Source organism: Nelumbo lutea, chromosome 4 (genome assembly GCF_056320005.1).
Source record: "Nelumbo lutea isolate HS-2025 chromosome 4, American lotus-T2T, whole genome shotgun sequence".
NCBI lineage: Eukaryota > Viridiplantae > Streptophyta > Magnoliopsida > Proteales > Nelumbonaceae > Nelumbo > Nelumbo lutea.
Genome location: NC_142687.1, coordinates 24,938,534 through 24,960,839, shown reverse-complemented (window position 1 = coordinate 24,960,839; position 22,306 = coordinate 24,938,534). Strand labels below are relative to the sequence as shown.

General features: G+C 39.1%; 1 protein-coding gene across 1 annotated transcript; it reads right to left on the bottom strand.

Moving 5' to 3' along the window:
- Positions 1–439: 439 nt before the first annotated feature.
- On the bottom strand, positions 440–20,637 carry DCP5 (decapping 5). The gene is made up of 8 exons (XM_088981978.1): positions 20,370–20,637; positions 16,767–16,867; positions 15,880–15,951; positions 14,706–15,701; positions 13,487–13,549; positions 1,177–1,377; positions 950–1,060; positions 440–862 (listed from the first exon to the last, which is right to left on the bottom strand). The coding sequence occupies exons 1-8, from the start codon at positions 20,512–20,514 to the stop codon at positions 713–715; spliced, it is 1,839 nt and encodes a 612-aa protein (XP_088838104.1). The 5' UTR covers positions 20,515–20,637; the 3' UTR covers positions 440–712.
- Between the last annotated feature and the right edge of the window lie 1,669 nt (positions 20,638–22,306).

Here is a 22,306-nt window from a genome sequence, read left to right as displayed (position 1 = left end):
CATAAAAATTTTACTTTTGTACTTTCACATTCTCAAATTCATTCTAAAAAGTAAAAACAAAAACAAAGATTCACTTATTATTAGATCGATACATTCCAATAATCAAAACATGTAAATTTACCAAAACATATGACTTTAAACAAAAAAAAAGAAAAAAATTTTCTCAAGTCATACCTAAACCCACTCTAAGAAATAATCTCACACCAGTTATCAAAAATTATATAATTAAACTCAATCAGATAAGAGCGTTGCGTTGCCCTTCTGACTTTGCTAATGGATGTTAAAATTTGTTAGTAAACCCTAGACAGCAAAACATATGGGCTGTGCTAATACCAAATAAAGACGGGATTTATGGATGTGCAAAAAACGATGAACAGCAGAACTCATGTGAGCATTCCATACGAAGAAAACCCCAATGAACGGTATGAAGTATGAACCATTTGGAAATGATAATATACGCTTATTTTCACCTTTTCTACGGAAATCCCTTCTTGGTCTTGGCTTTGTTTATTTTTGCAACAGTCGGTCAGTCAATGAAGCAGTGGACACAGACATTACAGGCATAGCCCTCCATCATTACTCATTAGTAATCTGTTTCAGTGGCTTCTTCCTATAACCTCACAAAATATCAAATTCTCCAAGTTTAGTGGCGACAGATAACACGGAACAATCAAACCCCTACCGGGTGACAACATGACATGTCAATCCCCTACTAGGTAGCACGACTCGAGAATGTCTGACCCCGACCTCTACCAACATAGTAGCCATAACCCCTTCCATAATAGGAACCCCGCCCACGCCCACCACGGCCTGGCCCACGCCCACCACGACCACCCCGATGCCTTGGAAAGTCGCCAAAAGTCTGTAAACGAACCAAGAAAGAAGCTCCAGTTAAAAAACTAACCAACTTGTTAGTCAAGAACAAATCCAAAATGGAACATTACATTACCTCGGTATCTATTTTCATCTGCTCGGAGAACTTGGTCCTTCCATTTCGTGACCCACGATCAAGTGAATTGCAAGAAATAGAATCAAAGAAGTCGTCCTTACAGTAAACAGGCTGCAGAGAAGTAGACACGCAGTAGATGAGCTGATTAAAAATTTACTGACCAGAATAAGTGCATTCAACATAAAACTTCCCATTTAGTTTTTGTTTATAAATGATAGTAATCTAACCTTAACCTCAAGTTTCGAGGATCCAGCTTCATCCTCATCTTGATAATCAAATCCATCATCCTCTTTTCCATCACCTTCTTTATCTCTCGACTGCATCTTGCTACTCTTACCAAGATGACCCCATACTTCATCCTTCTTGAATTTCTCATTCATTGCCATGAAATCAAAGTCCTCCGTGAATTTGGTAACAGGATGCGAATTCTGTGAGTAAAAGAGTCGGTCATGTTATCAAATTCTTGCCACGTACATTTATTACAGACTTTAAACCACTTTTCCTCTCCAAAATTAAGCAGTAAAATATGCTATAGTTCATGTCCCTGTCATCCAACAGCTATGCTATTTCCCTAGCAGTTTTTTTATTTTTGTTTTTGATAACTTATTTTGCATCGAACCAAGCATGTGGCTACAATGATTATATTTTAGACACAAATTCCACTATGCAAATGATTGATTAGATGTCGAGCTGAGGCTACCCTAGGAAATGGAAGTTCATTGTTTGTTTCCCTTACACATGACCAAAATAAGACAGTACACAAGTTCAACAAACCATCTTGTACGTCCAAGATGATATGCATTCAGCAAATACAACTCATGCATTGCACATGGCATTCAGTGCCCCAGCATTTTTTTACCAACAGTTATCTGAGGCCTTAGACTTGCTTGACCCAATAAGCACAGGACACAAAAGGAGATAGCTATTGATGTTAGACACCATTTTCAAAGATGAAGTAGCCTTTTGAAGTAGGTCCATTAGGAGAAGATTTGACTACCACGTCAGTGAGGAAAGCCTTAGGATTGTGGTGTTCCCCCTTAGGTGAACAAACTTACAATTCTTACTGACATGGTAGTCAAATCTTACTGATTGTGGTGTTCCCCCTTAGGTATATTCTTACTTACAATTCTTACTGACAGAGGGTTAAAGCCTTAGGATTGTGGCCTTCCTCCCACATCTCTAAAAACACCCCCAATTCCGGGGGGAGGGATTACCTACAGAGATGCCATCAAAATCCAGTTTCACACTAAAATGTAAAGGAGGGGACCAATCCTCTTGATGGTAATAAATGAACAGGAAGAGCCCGCTATTGTGCTCCAACCTCTAAATAAATCATCTATGGAGAAGTCCTTGAAAAGATCCAACGATTTCAGACAATGTATAGCCTTGATGGTGAACCCTTCTATGAGTTCATATACTCTTCTTTATTTGCCCTTTGAAAATCCTGTTATTCCTCTCTTTCCATGCTACCCGAATAATTACTGCCCTTGTAGGAGGATTTCACCTGTGACCAAAGAGCCAAAAAGCTAGAGTCAAAAAGCTCCGCCACACTTGTAGGAGGATTTCACCTGTGACCAAAGAGAGAGGAGAGCCAATCCCAAATGAGTAACAAGAGGACTACAAATTAATAGATGATTTACCATCTCACCAATCTTCAAGCAAAGGCTACAGACATGTGGGGATAAGCACTAATTTGGTTTTATTCTTTGAAGCACATCCATGCATCCTTCCTATCACTCTATGCCATAAGCTTTCTTGCTCCTTCCGAAATCTCCACAACCACTTACCTAGCAATGCTATGTTTCTTAATCTGACATTTCCGATCCCTAAACCCCTTTTCCTTTTCCCTAGAAGCCACTTCCCATTTCACTAGATGATCCTTTTAAGAATCCCTGGGTTAAGTCTCTCATTATTTTTTTCAATTTGATCCACAACCTGAATAGGCACTTCGAAGGTAGACAAGAAGTATACTGACAGATTTACTAGCGTTAACTTTTTTATATAAACATATAGGAGCTACACAAGATGAGGGTAGCTCTTCGCTCAACCCCAATCCTGGGACCATTAAGATCAGCTTCGATTCCTCATACAGAACTGATGGTTGGTACGCTATAGAGTGTATTTTCAGGAACCATCAGAACTCAGTTCTTGATATCAAGGCTTATACCATTGGTTAATCATCAATAAATCTAGCCGAAGCTTGGGAAGCCATCAAAATTGCTACAGATTCTAGTGATAATCCGCTTATCATTAAGGGAGATCCGAAGCTCGTGATTGACCGACTGCCTCAGAGGAAAGGTAAAGCCCCCACAGGGAATTGGAAAGCATCACCAAAGAGTGTCTCAGTCTCTCATCCATGTTCAACTTGAGCATCAACTTCAAACACGCTTATCGTGAATCGAATCAAGCTGCAGATTGGCTGGCTTGAAACGCCTTATCTGGTTCTTTGGTCACTATAGTTTGCTAGTGTTAACTTAATTATTGAAGTGATTCTACTCCCTAGTGTGTTAGGTAACTGCCTAACTCAGGGAATTTTCGAGGAAGTCTGCCTCCTGAACGAGAGAGAGAGAAAAAGAGAGAGAGAGAGACTGAGAGAGAGAGAGAGAGACTGAATTCCCAAAATCAATATCTCCTCTTCTGGCTTCCTTTCCTTATTTATAACACTTCCGTTACAATTCTGTTAAATCAGCCTCTCCACTTGTCCAGTTTGTTCTAGTGGTTGGCTGTCAGTTACATTACTTAAAGGCTGACATGGCCTTTTTCTTGTACGCTTGTCCTTCTATTCCCTTTATTTGTGTCTTAACAGTCCCTCCTCCCTTGAAAGCGACCTTGCCCTCAAGGTCAAGATGTGGAAATCTATTTTGTAAGTCCAAGTAAGGTTCCCAAGTTGCATCTTCAAGTGGGAGACCTGACCATACCACCTATGCCTCTGGTTCGATGTGATTCCCTTTGTGTATCCACCTGAAATCTGTTATCTGGGTGGGCTCAGTTTGAATTTGGCGATCTTCCAAGAATGAAGGGAGGGTGGTTGTTGTTATTGCTCCTGTTTTGGTCATTTCTTTAATAGAGATACATGAAATACAGGGTGCAATTTTGATGTTGCTGGAAGGTCAAGCCTGTATGCCACAGACCCAATGCGTTCCACAATCCGAAATGGGCCAAAGTACCTTGGGCTCAGTTTGTTCCACCCGTGGCCTGCTACTGAGGAAGACTTGCGCCCCAATCTGGTGCTGGACAGGCCTATGCTTTCTGTTGTAAGAGTCTGCCATCCATTGTTGGGCTCGACGGAGGTGGGATTTGAGATCTTGTAACACCCTATCTCGCTGGAGGAGTTGGTCTTCCACTACTACTGCTGTAGACCCTTTCTCATATGGGAGTAGGGGAGGTGGGTCCCGTCCATATAGAGCCCGGAAGGGAGTCATTCCTGTTGCATTGTGATATGTGGTATTGTACCACCATTCCGCCCAATGAAGCCACTTGAGCCACTAACGTGGCCTATCCCCTGCATAGCACCTTAGATAGGTTTCCAAACTCCAGTTGACCACCTCAGTTTGCCCATCTGTTTGAGGATGGTAGCTGGTAGATTTGAAGAGTTTCACTCCCTGTAGTCGAAAAAGTTCTACCCAGAAACGACTCATAAAAAATGGATCGCAGTCTGAGACAATAGAGTTAGGGGTACCATGCAGTCGTGCCACCTCCTTAGTAAAAATCTCAGCCACCATTGAAGCTGTAAAGGGGTGAGAAAGAGGGAGAAAATGGCAGTATTTGGTGAATCTATCAACAACTACGAGAATGACAGACTTGCCATAGGAAAGGGGAAGCCCCGTTATGAAGTCCATGGATATATCTGCCCACACTTGTGTAGGAATTGGGAGTGGTTGTAGCAAGCCTGCTGGAGACTGGGTATCAACCTTATTTTTCTGGCAAATGACGCATTCGGCTATGGATTTTTGGACCAAATTTCGCATGCCTTTCCAGTGAAATTGGGTGGCTAGTCTCTTCTAAGTGTGCCAAATCCCCAAGTGTCTTCCTGCTAGTGATGAGTGGAACACTTCAAGAAGCTGTTCAATATCGGCTGAATCTTGTGGTATCACCATTCGACGTTTATACAATAACAAGTTATTCTCCACTGTGTACCCTGGGTGGCTGGTAAGGTCCTCTTGGACCTATGAACACAGTTTGTTCAGTTATGGGTGTCTTTCAGCTTCTTCCCTTAACTAACTCATGATGAAACACGTTGAGCCCGTGAGAAGTAATGGAAATAGTTGTGGTTGGCGTGACAGCGCATCTGCCACCTTGTTAGTGTGCCCTGCCTTGTATTTAATGACATAATCATAGCCGAGTAATTTGGCTATCCATCGTTGCTGTTCTGGGGGATAATACGAACTGCTCTAACAGAAATTTCAGGCTATGGTGGTCAGTTCGTATGATGAACCTCCTCCCTAGAAGGTAGGGTCGCCACCTCTGAACTGCGAGAACAATTGCTATCTGTTCTCGTTCGTATACTGACTTGGCCCATTTTTTGTGCTGCCAATGCTTTGCTGAAAAACGCTAGTGGCCTTTCTTCTTGCATGAGAACCGCACCTACTCCTTGGCTTGACGCCACATTCAATGATGAAGTCCTTTGAGAAGTCTGGAAGTGCAAGCGTCGGTGGGGCCAAAACAGTTGTTTTGAGCATCTCAAAGGCCTGTTGGGCCTCCCTAGTCCAACAGAAACCATTCTTCTTAAGTAAACTTGTCAAGGGGGCAGCAATCAATCCATACCCTCTAATGAATCACCGCTAATACCCTGTCAGACCCAAGAAGCCCCATAACTCCTTAACATTTTGAGGTCGGGGCCAATTTATCATGCTTGAGATCTTTTTCGGGTTTGCTGCTACAATGTCGTTTTCGACTACGTGCCCTAAGTAGTGTACTTGAGTCTGTCCAAATGCGCACTTTGACTCCTTTGCAAAGAGTTTGAGTCCTTAGTAGTTCCACGGTGATTTGTCTATGTACTAGTTGTCCGTCCCATGTAGCGCTATATACAAGTATATATCGAAAAAAACGAGTATAAATTTGCGCAAATGGGGTTGAAATATGTCATTCATAAGTACTTGGAACGTAGCTGGCGCATTGGTCAACCCAAACGGCATGACCAAAAACTCATAATGCCCCTCGTGTTTATGAAAGGCAGTCTTGTGGATGTCACCCTCATAGACCCAAATTTGATGATATCCCGATCTCAGGTCTAGTTTAGAGAATATTGTCACCCTCATAGACCCTCATAGCCCGGCCGAGTTCTAGTAGTTCATCGATTACCGGTATGGGGAATCGATCCTTCACAGTAATGTTGTTCAGGGGCCTATAGTCTATACAAAACTGCCATGACCCATCCTTCTTTTTCACAAGTAATACCGGCAAGGAGAATGGGCTTTGGTTGGGTTGTATAATTTTTCTATCGAGCATATATTGCACTTGTCTCTCAATCTCTAGTTTCTAAAAATAGGGGTAACGATAGGGCCTTACATTTGTGGGTGTCGTTCCGGGCAGCAATGGAATGCAATGATCATGGGCACGTCTCGGTGGTAGATCCTTAGGCTCTTGGAAGATCATTGGAAACTTCTGAAGTAACTATTGTAGTTGTATGTGGACTTCTTCGGATCTGCTGGAGTTACTTCCTTGGGCTAGAATTGGGCTATTCCCGTGGGAGTCTATCTACATTAAAATGATGTGGGTTGGGTCTGTTGCCTATTTTCTTAGGGTGGCGAGACTAATGGATCCCGGATCCTTGGAAATCTATCTTTGAATATGCACCTGTGAGTTGCCCACTTGAAAGTCCATTGTGAGACGGGCCCAGTCACATATCACCGGCCCTAGTTGCCTTAACCATTGGACTCCGAGAACTACATCTGCTCCACTGATTTCCAGGGGATGTAGATCTACCTCAAACTCGTATCCTTGTATCTTCAGTTTTAATCCTGTGCATGTACTATCAGACACCAGGTTGCTCCCATTAGCTACGTGCACCCGGAATGCTAAACATGGTTGGACTGGAATCCCCAGTTGTCTGACCAATGTTTGAGTAATGAAATTGAGAGTGCTGCCATTGTCTATAAGAACCGACACATGGCGCCCTTGTACCAATCCGGTTACTCTCATAGTTTGAGAGGAGGCAAGACCGGTCAAGGCTTGCAGGGATACTTCTAGATATTCCTTTGTCCATTGCCCCCATTCTTGGTTGTCCACTGGCTCGTCAATGTCTATTGATTGCTCGACGTTTTCGGTTTCGGGCTGAAGGAAGAATACTTGCGGAATCTTACAGCGATGGCCCAGTCCGAATTTGTCTCCACATGCATAACAAAGGCCCTTTTCTCGTTAGGGTCGCATCTCAACCCAGGTTAACCTCTTGGCTGATCTAGGGCCTGAACCAGAGTTGGCTTCCTTGCTTGTGATTCCTACTCCTGGTCTGGACTCCTGTTTACCCAAGATACCCGGTTCTGGATTCAGTATACCTGGTCTGACCGCAGCTCCCAAGGGTCGATTAATCCTTCTTGCCCAATTTAGTTTGTCTTCATGGAGTCGAGCTAAGGTTGCTGCGTCAAGAACGGTGGTGGGTTGCATGGCTTTAACCTCCAACCGCAATTCTTCCTTGAGTCCACCAACAAAACTGCCGACCAGTGCGTTTTCTAGCCACCCTTGCACGCGCACAACTACCTTTTGAACGCCATCTAAAAATCTTGGACGGAGCCGGTCTGTCGTAGCTTAGCGAGGCTTTCATCATAGTTGTCAAAAGCCGAGACTCAAAATCTCATGGTTAAGGCATCGGTGAAGTCCACCCATGTGGTTCTTGGGTGTAGTCGCCAGTACCACTGGTACCAGACGATTGCCTCTCCTTCCAGGTGTGCGGAAGCTAGTGGAACACGATCCGGGTCCCGGCGTGTTGTAGTAATTGAAGTACCTTTCAGTTCGCAAAAGCCAAGACGCGGGATCCCCCCTTGCAAAGACGAGAAACTCGATTCTTGTTCTTGATCCGCTTCGATGACTAGTGTCACTACGTTCTTCCTGCCCTTCCCAATTCGGCACTGGTGGTGTTTGTTTCAGTCGCCCAAGCAAGGACGCGAAGCTCTCTTTTATTTCTTTGACGTCAGCCAATAATCTTTGCATTTCTCCTTCCATGTTGTCGACCCTGTTCTCCATCACAGACGACCTTGTGCTCGGCATCTTGGCTCTGATACCAACTTGTTAGGTAACTGCCTAACTCAAGAACTTTTCGAGGAAGCCTGCCTCCTAAACGAGTGTGAGAGAGAGAGAGAGAGAGTGACTGAATTCCCAAAATCAATACCTCCTCTTCTGGCTTCCATTCCTTATTTATAACACTTCCGTTACAATTCTGTTATATCAGCCTCTCCACTTGTCCAGTTTGTTTATTTAGTTTGTTCTAGTGGTTGGCTATCAATTACATTACTTAAAGGCTGGCGTGGCCTTTTCTTGTACACTTGTCCCTCTATTCCCTTTATTTGTGTCTTAACATAGTGAGATGTAGTTTGTAGCTTCTCTTCCACCCTACTGATCTCTTAGTGAATCTTTCCAAAACTAGGTACCAGAAACTTTGTATCCTTGGGTTTACTCCAAATGGTATGCCTAAATACTTTAAAGACCACTTACCTACCCCACAACCTAAAGTTCTTGTCAAGGAAGGCACCTCATCTTCTAGCCTATTAATCCCAACTACATACCTTTTATTCCAATTTACTCTCAAGTTAGAGACCTTCTAAAATTCTATCATCACTTTGATATTAACGATCTCCTCTGGCTCTCCCTCACAAAAGATAATTAAATCATTTGCAAATTGTAAATGGGTGACAACTACAGAACTACTTCTTGCCTTCCTACTATACACCCTCTAATAAGATTTCTAGAGTCTAGCTCTAGAGATCATGACACTCAGAACATCCACTATCAAGGTGAAAAAGGAAGAAGGAGAGGGGGTCCCCTTGTCTCAAACACCTCTCTTTGCAGGGAAAAGACCCCTGGCTGCACCATTAGCAAAATGGAGAGTAGTGGCAAGTAGACACAGAACCTTGGCCTATCTACACCATCTTTCTCCAAAACCTCTATTTTTCAAAACTTCAAACAAAAAACCCTAGTCCACCAAATCATAAGACTTTTCCAAGTCAAGTTTGCAAAACAGTCCCTTTTCTTTTTTGATGAATGAAAATAATTTATTAAATCAGAATATAAGGCAATACAGGAAACCCATGAAGAGGCACGAGTTGTTACCTCTTCCAACAAAATATTACATCAATTAAGAATCGGATAAGCAAAAATAAACAGAAATAAAACTACATAGCAGCCCAAAACAAATGATCCCTAGAAATCCCTTGCTTAGCTAGTCCATCCGCTAAGGAATTTGCTGATCTTTCTACCCAAAGAGAGGTAACTGTCATATTTTGTGAGCCAATTGACTTTCCTCAATAAATCTCTATATCGCCACATAGCTGAAGCTGGCTTTGTCAGCCATCCCACAACAATTTTAGAGTCTCCTTCAACTATCAAGTGTTGAACTCCTAACTTTTCAGCAATCTGGATGCCTTGTACAGCCGCTAAGATCTCTGATCTATTTGAGTCTCCTATTCCAACAGGGCCTGAAAACAAAGCTAGGATGTTGCTCTCTCTATCTCTCAGTCCCTTTTCTCCTTGTCTTTTTCTATAATCCACACACCCATTGGCAAAAAGGATTTGTTCAGTAATTTACCTTCCGGACAAAAATGCTCTTTGGTCCATAGAAATTAGGGATGGAAGTACCTTTTTGATCCTCAAGGCTAGAGATGACCTTATACATTCTACCAATCAGGCTAATGGGTCTAAAATCCTTGGGGTGATTTGCATCCACCTTTTGGGGAATCAAAGGTATAAAGGTAGCATTAGCACCTGAATTAATCTTGCCTCTCTCTCAAAGAATTCTAAGAATACCTCCATCTCCATCAAGTCACCAGCTATGCTTCCCAACAATCTTGATAATAGGCCATTATGAAGTCATTTGGACCCAAGATGTTAGATCTTTCCATCAAAAACCCATCATCTTTTACTTCTTAGCCCTCAAAATTTCTTTCTAATTCTTCCATAAGTTCTCTACTAGATTGCCGCTCAAAATCATAAATATCCTGTCATTCTACTTGGGATGTCATAAGTGGCTCTAAAATGATCCACAAAAGCTCTTACTATCTCTTCCTCTCTTGCAAGCACTTCTCCTACTCTCCATTCCATTCCAGCCTCTCCACAACATTCTTCCTCCTTCTTCCATTTGCCAGGATATGAAAGAATTTGGCATTCCCATCTCCCTCCCTTAGCCATTTACATCTAGACTTTGGTCTCAAACTTACCTCCTCTCTTCTAATGATTTCCTATAATTCTTGTTTCAATTTGCATCTTTCTTCCCTTTTTCCTACCCTGAATCTTCTCTCTGCTTCCCCTATATCAATTTCTTGAATCTACACCTTTCTTTCTTGCACTCTCCCAAACTCCTCTTTGTCCCACTCATTGAACCTGGCTTTCAAAGCTTGTAGCTTTTTATAGAACATATACCCTTTCCACCTAATCTTCTTCCCACCGATATTGTACTGACTACTTTCTTTATAAAATCAGGATGAAGGCATGAAGCAACCACATGTTCTCAAATCGAAAAGGACAAGGTCCTCCTTTTTTTCCTTGTGAAAGCCTAATTAGACAATGACATGAAGTTTATCTAGGAAGAGCCCTTACCACCAATACCCTCCAGCATTCTCCCAATTTGAAGAGAATAAGAATCTATCTAGTCAAAGGGGTTCTTGAAAATTGGCGCAAGTGAAATTTGCTTGCAATGTTGGCAGCTCTCTCAACTCAAAGGAATCCATAAGAAGGTTGAACTTCTTCATGCTAGAGGTAACCCTATGGTCAGGATTGCTTGTTTCATTCATCTAATGACATTAAAATCACCCCCCAAACACCAAGGACGACTCCAGACCCTTTATAGCTGCTAATTCCTCCCAACACTCATCCCTTTCCCTTTCCCTTATAGCTGCTAATTCCTTCCAATGCTCCTCCCTCCCAATGCTAATTATTTGGTACATTCCATCTCCTCATTCTTCCAAATTGTTATGATGCCCCCATGGAGCTCCGCATGATTGTGCAAAAGCCCAACTTAAACCTCTAGCTGACCACACAATCCTCACCCCTCTTCTATCCAACCATGTCTCCTTTGATTCTTGAATTAACACAATATCCAATTTCTCTTTCCTAAAAACTTCCCTAATCACCCTTCTTTTCCTTCTATTCCTAAGGATTTCAAGGAAATTTGATTCTGTTACATCCTTTTTTTTCATTGTGTGTGTATTTTTCCTTTTTTTGTGTTTGTGTGGAGGGAGGGGGAGGTTACAAGTTGAGGTGGCTACGAGGGCTAAGGGCAGACAAAAAAGGACATGGGTCAAATGAGTAAGAAACAATTTAACAATGGATATGGCAAAACATGAAATCGGAGGTTAACTAATTTTTGTTGCAAGGCTATATTTTCTAGCTATCTATGTAAATATCTTTTAGAGAGAAGTTCCTCTACCTCTCTAATTTACTCCCCTTTTGAAAATATTTTAATGTAAGAGCACCTTTAATCATATTCAATATTTCAATACCAGCCTAAAATAGATGATGGTTGTGAATTTGGTCTAATATTTGGAAGATAGATGGTGAATTGAAATTAGGAAGTTAGAAAATTATAGGTTTACTAGGTATGTAAGCTATTATGGAAATTCCCAATAATACTTTTGACGTTCAATCAAAGAAGCAAGCATGATCACCAATGGGACTCAAGATCTTCTAGTTGGGTTACCCTCCAATGCCCTCGGAAAGCACTTGGGCAAACTATCCTTTTTTTTCTTTTTTTCGTGTTATGTATAGTAATATCACTGGGACCAAGATCTGGTTTTGGAAAGATATCTTGTGGGAAGATAGACCGCTATGTTCTAATTTCCCTAGATACTTCATTTCCCCTTGTAAAAATAGACAGGTTCACGTTTTGGCTTCCTTTTTTCCACAGGAATATTTTCAGATCAAGGTTTTAGAGGAGGAGACCTTAGATATTTCAAATGCGGCTAGACACAAGTTAATTAGATTGATGTTTTCTTCCTAGGTGACAGATTTGGATTAAAGGGTAAGGTCTATGGATATATCATGAATCCTTTATTATTCCCTCTTCCTCAAAAATTTGGATGCATCCCCTCCTCTACTCCTAGACTTTTCCAAATAAAGGCATCACATGATGGTCATATTACTCCAAAGATAAAGGGTTTTATTGGAAAATTGTACTCTGTATAATTAACAATTTTGCTGACATGCTCCGACAGATGAAAAAAAAATCAATACCTTTCTCCCTCATGTGCCCCTCTTATACTTGAGGAGTGAAGAATAATAACCTAATGCTTTCTTGATCTACATAAAAGACATAAAACCACTTTCCATCCTGTTTGGGACACTTAGCTACAACCCAAAAATCCATCACCTAATGCTTTTTTGCACTTTTGTTGGTTTTATCTGGAACTGGTTCACTTCACATTTGGGTCACAGTTGGCTTCCTCCTGTTAACTTGGGAGAGTTGTTTAGCCCTTCTGTTTGTAGCTGTCCTACTAGGAGGGGCAGATAGATATGGAAATGTACAAGGGCAGCAGTGGTTTGGACAGATTGGGAGGAAAGAAACTCTAGAATATTGGGGAAAACGAAAGAAATAAGGAGGCATTGATTGAGGTCATAACCCTTAGGCTATACAAGGTTTGTAAAGGTTTCCCTACCTTTTCCTTCAAACCAAACACAGCCTTAGAGTAGCACAATGGGCCAAGACCTTGGTTCTTTTCTCAGACTTTAAGGTAGATGATTTTTTCAGAACTTGGGCGGCTATAGCTGCCTCTTCTTCTAAAAGACAGATTGCAGCAGCGGATTGGTCACCTCTACCTAGTGGCTGGTTGAAACTAAATTTTGATGGGAGTTGTGTGGGCAATCCAGGCCCCTCTAGAATTGGGGGGGTGATTAGGGATGAGGAAGGTAACATTTGTGGGGTGATCCAGGCCCCTCAACATTCACAGTTGGGGAAAAAGAACAACTGCATCATAATGCAATAACATTGATCTGTGCATTTACAGTTTTGCATGTTATTATCAGAGTAACATAAACTATGGGTAGCCCATCTGGAGACTAGAAATTCTATCCATTATCATCATTTAAGCCTTATCCCAACTATATAGGGTCAGCTAGCCATGAAATTCTACCATCAAAATAAAAGATCTCTGCCGTTCACTGAAATGAAAGAAAAAGGAAACAAGAACAGAAGCAAGAACATTGGAACCTGCAGAACTACAGAATAATGGTGATTATGTGCCTATATGAAACTAAAAAACAGTACGGATTTGATGATAACTCATTGACCCAAGCTTTTTTTTTGGGGGGGGGGGGGGGAGGGGGGGGATAGTTTTAAGCCAATTAAAACTCAACATCCTAAAGGGAATGGAAAAACAAAAGGAAGCAACATATTACCCCATTTCCTCTTCCTCTCTCACGGCCCCTATTTGTAGGACGAGTCTGTGGAGTTCCATTTAGCTACAAGAAGTGAAAAGTCATAAATTAGAATCCTCATAAGCAAGAAAGATTAAAATATAACAAGCTAAGAAATTGAAGAAGTCAAAAAAACACTAAGCATGAAATTATATGTATGATTCTAACACTAAAAAAACTCAAACATGATATTGGTTTTCATTACAAAACAAAGAATGCCAAAAGCAAGTTAAGCATGAAATGGAATCTATGTAAAATATAAAAATGATTGAAAAGCCTTAGCTCATATAACAGTTCCAATTCATTTTATGGACTAGAAGTCAAAAAAAACATCTTCTACTATAGCTAATTAACCAAATCATCATCACAACCCTAAAAATGATTCCATCGAATGTGAGAGGGTTTAAATGGAGAGTAGGTAATGGTGAGTTAATCCATTTTTGGACTGATAATTAGACCAACTCTGGTCCTCTTATTAATCCCCTTCTTGATCAATGGACCACAATTCAAAATCCAAATCTCAAAGTGGAAGAATTGATCAACAAAGAGATTAGAACTTGGAATATTGATAAACTTAGGGACACAATACCCATTGAACTCATCCCTTTAGTTTCACTTTCAAATGTGTGTATACCATCCAACTGTGAAGATACAGTAATGCATGGAACGTTAACTATTAAGTCAGCTACTCCCCTAGGTGGGTTGACAAGAACATTCTTTTAGTGTAAAAACTAAAACAATGACAGAGGTCTTTAACATTTATTAATGGAATGTTCACCACTAATCCGCTACTTCTTCCTATCACTTTGTCTTTTGGACTTTAACTCTAATTTGTGATATGGTGTGGGAAAAAGGGAAGACATATTGGACCAACTCCTATAGATTAACCACTTGAACCCACATCTAAGATAGAAAGAAGCCCAGAACTAAAGCCTCTTTATTCCTCATTTTTCTCTGTCTTTTTCAGTTGTAGAGCTTTTAAAGATTAATTCACTGGCCGGTGCCTTCAGAGAAAGCTTAGTTAAACAAAAAAATGGTTATTGAACATGAAACATTCATTCTTAAGAAAATTTAAGAAATCTCTTTAAGTAATAAACTTATAATTAACTCTTCCTGTCTTCAAGGTAATTACCTAAAATAAATTCCATTTGAGATGATAATGGATATTTTACCAAAGAGAATTCAGATATGACCACAGTACCTTTTGATCAGATTTAGGTAAAGGCAATACGGGTGCCTTCACTTCTACTGGTGCAGGTGCTGGGGTTGGTGCTTGAGCTGATGTTGGTGCTGGAGCCACTATTTCTGATTGGGATGCTTGAACTACCTCCACATCTTTTTGAGTGATTTGACAAGACTGAGACAAAGATATTGATGTTGGTCCAGGCTGCAACAGCTGACCTGGGGTTACCAAGGAAGGTGTTGATGTTTCAGACTGACTTGAACTGGATGTCCCAACTAAAGACGAAACCGACTGGGGCATAGTTTGATATGGCAATGCTGGACCAGGAGCTGCCTTAGGTTTGTTGGAGATTGATGGTACAATGGCATTTATATCCAGATTGGTAGTAGTCAAAGGAGAAACCAGAGGCAAACTGGCATTCAGAGACACCATAGAAAGAGCAGGAGAAGGGGCCTTATTTGATATCAAACTTGGTGTTGCTTCAGAACTTAATGCAATAGACTGGGCAGGAGGCAAAGATGGTGCCAAAGTAGATGAAGGTAGTGAAGAAGTTAAGTTTACAGAGCTGGAACTAACAGGTGGAAGCAAGGGAGGGGGGAACTCTGGTAAGTTTGAAGCTCCTGCTGGTAATGATGGCAAATTTGACACTCCTGTGGGCAATGATGCATTCATTCCAGGATATTGCATTGGTTGCTGCAGGGAAGGAGGCACTGACAAGCCAGGAGGAGGTCGTAGCATAGATTGTTGTGGCACATGAGGAAGCCCACTGGAAGGTCCATAGTATCCTTGCCAATACATAGGCATAGGTAAACCACTACCATTTGCACTTGGAGGAGGACCTGAAGACCCCCATGATCCCAAACTCCCTCCAGGCTGATATAAAGGCAGGCCACCTTGGAATGTTGACCTAGGAAGTCCCATCTGTGCTGTGTGGGAATTAAGATCTGTTACAGGCCCACCAGCCGCAGCAGAAGGCAAGCTTGTAGAAACAGATGCTGGGTGAGGGTAGTGAGACTGCATAAGAAATTCTATAAGTTAATAACCAGCTGTAAGCTATTTTTTGCTTGTTCTTACTATCTCGTATCTTGGATAGCAAGGCTTTTGATATGTAATATAATTTAATGCATCGACTATCAAAATAATGAAGTATAATGATTCAATGTGCCACATACAAAAAAGACATATATTTAACCTGTATAATGGCAGGATCATTGTGTATGGGTTGTGTACTCTGAACAGGTGGAGAAGATTTAACCTGTAAATCCTGCAATCATACTGAAACTTTTCAGTCTCTATCTCATATGATGGAAGTTAATACAGGAGATAAAGAGAAAACCAAACAAGTCCATGTTAGGGTCTTAAATTCTTAGTTCTCACACAAAAAAAAAATAATGATTTTATAAATTTAATTGCTTTTTAATAAGGAATTTTATTAGAATGAATGAATGAACAGCATTACCAAATAAGGGGTTCTCAGAGCGTAGCACAAAGGTGGCTCATAGAATCAAGAATGTAATATGTTTTACATCACATTAGCTACTTGAAGTAATACAATTGAGGGGAAAAGAGAGAGAGAGAGAGAGAGAGATTATGGGTTTTACATGCTTGAAAACGTTTTATATGTTTGATTTTATTTTTAAATTCTCATTTGAATATGCTTTATATGCTATGTTTATGTATTTTAATTATAACAATAGGTTCTTTAAAACATTTATTTTAAAATTTAAGTTTATATTTTTTATTAATATTATATTTATTATTTTTTAGCATTTTTTAAATTTTTCTGAATTTTTTGTATTTTTTAGCATTTTTTATTTTTGCACCTTGCTTCAAAAAGGTGCACGACTCACCTTGCGACTTACACCTCAGGCACAAATTGACCCATGTGCCTTTTTTGAGCCTTGGACTTTTAAAACATTGACAAAAACAAAGGTGAAACTATCCAACTTAACACCGATGAAAAAAATTACAATTTATCTAGCTCCTTGTGAAAGAAACACAACTTTGGTACTGTATGCATAGGCATTGATCTATCCATTTAACTTATGTAGCACATTTCCCTATGTTTATATCTTGTACCTTGATATCACTTCCTCGGAATAATATGTACTCATAAACTTTGTCACTTGGAGGAACTTGTGGACCATCCTTTTTCCGTCCTTCAGTTCCAAATGATCTTACTGCCAAGACAAAAGAGACAAATTGGAATAAATTTTCAAATTAGTGCTGAGTTCTACTCACCCAATGTGAAGAAATGAAATACAAGAAAACACTGATAACAGAAGTGAAACATGTTAATGTATTTCCTAGAAGGATTAATCCAATCTGCTGTTATTAGACTGATTTCTTGGGTATCTGTTAAATCTGATTTCAAAAATCAGAATGCATCTGAGTTGTTAAGATCCCATTCCCTTTGGAGCTTGTAATCTGTTCTGTTTTCCTGGCTGTTCTCTTTGAGGCTAAAGAGCTGTTGTACCATATGCTTGCTGGTGTCTAATAAAATTTATCTTACCTTTCAAAAAAAAAATGCATTTCCCTTTAAAACAGATGCACATAGAAAGCAATAAAAGATACAAGAAACTTCTTATTGTGTTAAAATTGGCATACTGAAATGCTTACTTTCCCTCTCAATGGAAAATCTCACAGTTAAAGTAGCATTATGATTGCTAGGAATAATTAGCTTAGTCCCCATCAAAACATTGAAAGTCCTTAAACTCAGCTTCCTTCCAATTAGGCACAAGAGTGACATCACCACACAATTCAAGAAACGCTGAACATACAATTTTCATAATACATAAGAATATTCTGCTTAGATATATCAAGTAACTATAGATGCTCAGTGGTTTTTTTTTCTGAGGAAGGTAAAATGTTGTATTGTATTGAACCCAAAAGGAAAAAAGCCCCTATGCAACTGGAGACTGGACAGTGGGAATATACAAAACTGAGCACTTTACACTATAAAATCAGACTTCGATTCACTGTTTACAAAAAGATTCTCAAAAAACGGCCTCCCAACTAACACTCTTAGCTTCTAGTTGTATTGCTTTCCTAGATAGTTCTTATCAGTTACCCCTTACAAGTATGTGACTCCAAAAGTAAAAACCAACCAATCAAATCTAAGTGAATCTTTGGATTGGACCTGAGCTTCATATGACATACACACAATGTAACCCAGGAGGCCAGGACACTTTGTTTAAGTATGTAAATATAATGAATTCAAGTTGGATCAATACAAATCTGAATTCAATTCAAAGATACACTCCACATCCAAAACTTTTTCCAATAGCCTGATGTTCTTGAAAAGGAAAATTTGCATTTGGAGCCACAAAAAACCTGATGTCTGAAGAAAAACATGGGTCGAAAAACAAGTAGAACTGAGGGTTGTCTTTAACTAGAAGTGAAAGATGGTGGAAATGCAATAGTTGCTTGTAACTAGGAGAAAGATGGCTGTAATGTTCAAAAGCATACAAGAGAAAACAAGCATTCAGTAAAAGGATAACCAAGCAGGAGGGTATTCACCATTCAGGTGAATGCCTGATAACTTGGTCGAGGCACATGTGCTTTTATTTGATGAGACAGGGTTAGAGGCCTTAAAAAGAAAATCTATAACCAAATCTCTGGTAGCAAAATCATTTTTGCTTCATAAGTCAGCTCTGTGGTAGTTTATTACTTGATTGTTAACTTGAAGGAGGCCAGTGTAAGAAGTTATTACTAATTTCTTTTTTCCTATCTTATATCATGCGAGCAGCATAAAGAAGCTATCACTGTTTTCATTGGTGGAGCAGAGTTCCCTCAAGTAAATGCTAGTTCATAAAGAAGAAAGAATATGAACTCATAGAAATGCATATACGTGCATTGATTAAACATAATCTAACATCTAAGACATGCCAAAAGAATCATTATAGCAGGATAACATGAGAAATTTCTGTAATATTTTTTTCTCTTTGTTTATGTTCCTTAAGACACTTCTTACTCAATTTCTCAAGAAACATTTAGCCCACCCAATGAAAATAAACTTCTTGTAATATTTCATTCCTCTGAAATACAATATTGTTATTAACTCAACCAAATGGCATGGCAATCCTTTAGCAAGGACTGGAAACAAAAATGATTCCTAACTTAGGCTGTGTTTGGATAGACTTTTGTCTTTGTGTTAATAACCTGCTTTAGGGATTTTATTGTATACCTTGTACTGTGAAACCTGTTTGGTAAAATGTATTTTCAGAACATGCTTTTCATGGTAAAAATTACGAATAAACCCTTAGATACAATAATCTACTTCCATGCTTTGACATCAGAACATACATATATGACATGTCAACTATTCAGTAATGCATTTTGGAAGCCTCTAAAGGCTATGTTGTTGCATCAAATATGCCATGTGGACACACATGTAATATGGCATTATTTTTGTACTTTCGAAATGACATGTCATTCACAAATTTTTCATTCAGCTAGGGGTTTAGGGAGCAAAAGAACAGTCTAAGAAATGAAAAAGAAGTGTCATGTGAAACACATGTGACCAACTAAAACACAAAGCTATGAATTCTAGCTTCGTGTTTATATGCTTATCCAAACACCAGAAGTGTTTTCAGACTAGGTTTTACCTTGAAAGACACAAAAGTACTTCATACATTACACATCTAAAAAAATAACCTAAACAGGGCCTTGCTATTTTGCCTACTATTCGTAGTCACAACATGCTCTGTGAAGTACCAATGCCATTCAATGAGATGTATAGTTGTCAAACAATTTCTTATCAATCAGATTCACAAGCAATATGTCAACTAACATTTCTTTTTTTATCTTTTAGTTTATTTGACATAAACTAACAGCTACCGTAGAAAGATGAAACCCATTCTTTCATATCAAGCATGCTTGGTAATAAAGGCAACATTTTTTGCAAGCATATAATGTTAAAATTATATATATATATATATATATATATATATATGAACTAGTTTAATAGCATATAGTTTTGCATAGACGCGAGAGTCCATGTTTTCCCATCTTTCTGAGTCGGACTCTTGGACGTGTGTTGAATTTCCACTCCCGTGTCTGTGTTCATGAAACACTGATTATACATATGCAAAGCAGCTTTGACAAATTTTATGGTCATACGACCCGACCAGTAGGAAGTGAGCAACCAAAAGGACTGAAAACTGCCACACTTCAAAATCATACCCGAAATTGAGATGATTCTAGTATAAATTGTAGCACGCGTGCGTGAGGAACATGCACAAAGAAACGCTAAAGGGTACTCAAGAGTCAATAGTCTTTATTGTATCCTAACAAAGAAGATAGAAGGGAGAAACGCCTGAAAGTGACTGCAATTTCCATGAAATTCAAAGACGGAGAAGTAGTATCAGAAAAGGAAGCGAATTTTTTCCTCTTCATCTATATGCGGATGTCATGCGAACGGGGAGAAAGTTTTTCAAAGCGCACTAAATTTCCAAAATCCAGAATCCAAAAAAAATCAAGGATAACAAAATTAAAGCAAAACCCTCGAAGCAACTTCAATCCATCTAGCAATAATCAAAACCAAAAACATAAGGTCCAACTTCAGATCAACTAAGATAGAAGACCCTAAAAGCCATCAAATTAGAAGCCGAGGACTCAAAACGCTACAAAAAATACTACAAATTAAGAAGCAAGCGAAAACCCTATGAATCGAAGGGGTACCATTTCTCAATCCGATGCTAGATTCTTCGGTGTTGATATTGTAGAGGACACCTTCGTATCGGATTTCGCACTTAGATGTCAAGCTAATCAGACTGCCGATGTAAGAATCGGCGGACCCACTAGATCTCGACGCCTCTGCTGCCATGATTTCAGCAGTAGAAGCAGATAGACGACAGCATACAAAGAACTCTAAACAGTGAAGATAGAGAACCCTGGCCTGGCGGTCTTTTCTTTCTCCCTCTGTTTTGCTAAACTCTTCTGTTTTTCTATGTAGTTATACTGTTGCATCAAGTATATATATACATAAGTTGAGTGTCACGTGCAAGAGAGGCGAAGATATAGTGGAGAGCATCCTAGAGAGGTGAGGACTGAGGACTTGACCACGTGAGGCAAGGCAAGTATCGGTTTCGGCATCGCATCGGTGCTTAGAGTGAAACTTGAATCGGGTTGGATCCGAATTGGATTTGTTCATCACACACACATTCCACTCTTATGAATAATAAGATAAACTAGCTGCGATGCACGGAAAATTATGAAAGATTTAATAACTTTATTTTTTATTTAATGTTGATTTATAAAAAATAATTATTGTTAATTGAATATGAATAAATATTTTTTAATAAATTTTGTTTTATTAATAATTTGTAGTAATTTTAATAATTTTATTCTTTTTATTATTTTAAATAATTATTGAAATTTTAAATTTTGTTTTATTAATAATTTGTATTAATTTTAAATAAATAAATAAATAAAATTATAAAAGGTAATATTTTTATTAATTTCACTAATAATTAACAATTATATAGGAATGACAACAAGGTGGATTCAAGTCAAGGCACCCTATCCCTTTCCATGCCCCATAGTTAAGACACTTTACCCTATCCCCACTTTGTCCCCAATGTTATGCGAGTTAAGGTAAGGTAACCACTCCTCAATATCGGGCGAGTTCAGGGGCAAGGCACCCCACTCCTCATCAATGATGGAGAATCCTCGAATTTCCTTGCCTCATCCCCGGTAATTTGAGGGGGTCGATTCAGCACGACCCACGACTCAAACCCACACAAGCCCGTGCCATGCTGTGGGTCAGGCTGGTCCATGGGTCGGGCCATGGGCTAGGCCATACCGCACACCAAGCAAAGCTCAACGCAAGGCATTCCATTCCCCATATAAGGTGTTTAAAATTGGACTGGATAGGGAACCATTTCGGGGTCAAACGGTCTGATTGTTCAGTTTGAATGGATGACCCGTTCTAACAAAAAAAATAAAAATTTTAAAAACAAAAAAGGCCAAAAACTGTTGTCTATGTTTACGGTTCGACCACCCAAGTCAGTGGTTCACTAACCAAATAAACGATTTTTGGACAAATAGTGGTTTTGAGGTGAAACGGTGTCCAGTTCCCAATCTTTCCGGTCTAACAATCTGGCTTGATCCAGTTTTGAAAACAACCCAATATTCAATTTGATGATAGAAAGTATCAAAATGATATATTGAGTATCAACCACATGGTAATTTTATAAAACTAGACTAAATTGTCTTTAATATTCAAAAATATAATTTTATGAAATTTTTTAAAAATTTATTGCACGTGTAAATTTGAAAATTTATTTAAACTTTTATGAAATAATTTATTTTCTTTTTAAATGATTTACTCATAGAGTTATACTAATTTATCTTAAAAATTCGAATATAAACTAACCAATAATTTTATTTTTTCCAATATTGTATTGATTTATCTTAATTATTTGTTCAAAATATAGTTTTCCATTTCCCATAGTCATTTATCATTAATAATTTTCAATAATTTGCAATGAAAATTACATAAAATTTTAATGGTTTTCCAAAATCTATAAAATGTAATAAATTTTCCTAAAAGTTCCAAAATATTCTAATATTTTTTAATAATTATTTAATGCATTTTAAGTAAACCTTCAAATACT

What these genes read in the sequence shown, in the direction of transcription:
- DCP5 (XM_088981978.1), bottom strand. Translation starts at nt 20,514, where the DNA reads ATGGCAGCAGAGGCGTCGAGATCTAGTGGGTCCGCCGATTCTTACATC. An exon ending in AGAGAGGAAGAGGAAATGGG is followed by an intron (nt 1,378 to 13,486) that starts GTAATATGTTGC and finishes TTTTACTCACAG; the next exon opens with AATTCGCATCCTGTTACCAA. An exon ending in CCTCGAAACTTGAGGTTAAG is followed by an intron (nt 1,061 to 1,176) that starts GTTAGATTACTA and finishes ACTTCTCTGCAG; the next exon opens with CCTGTTTACTGTAAGGACGA.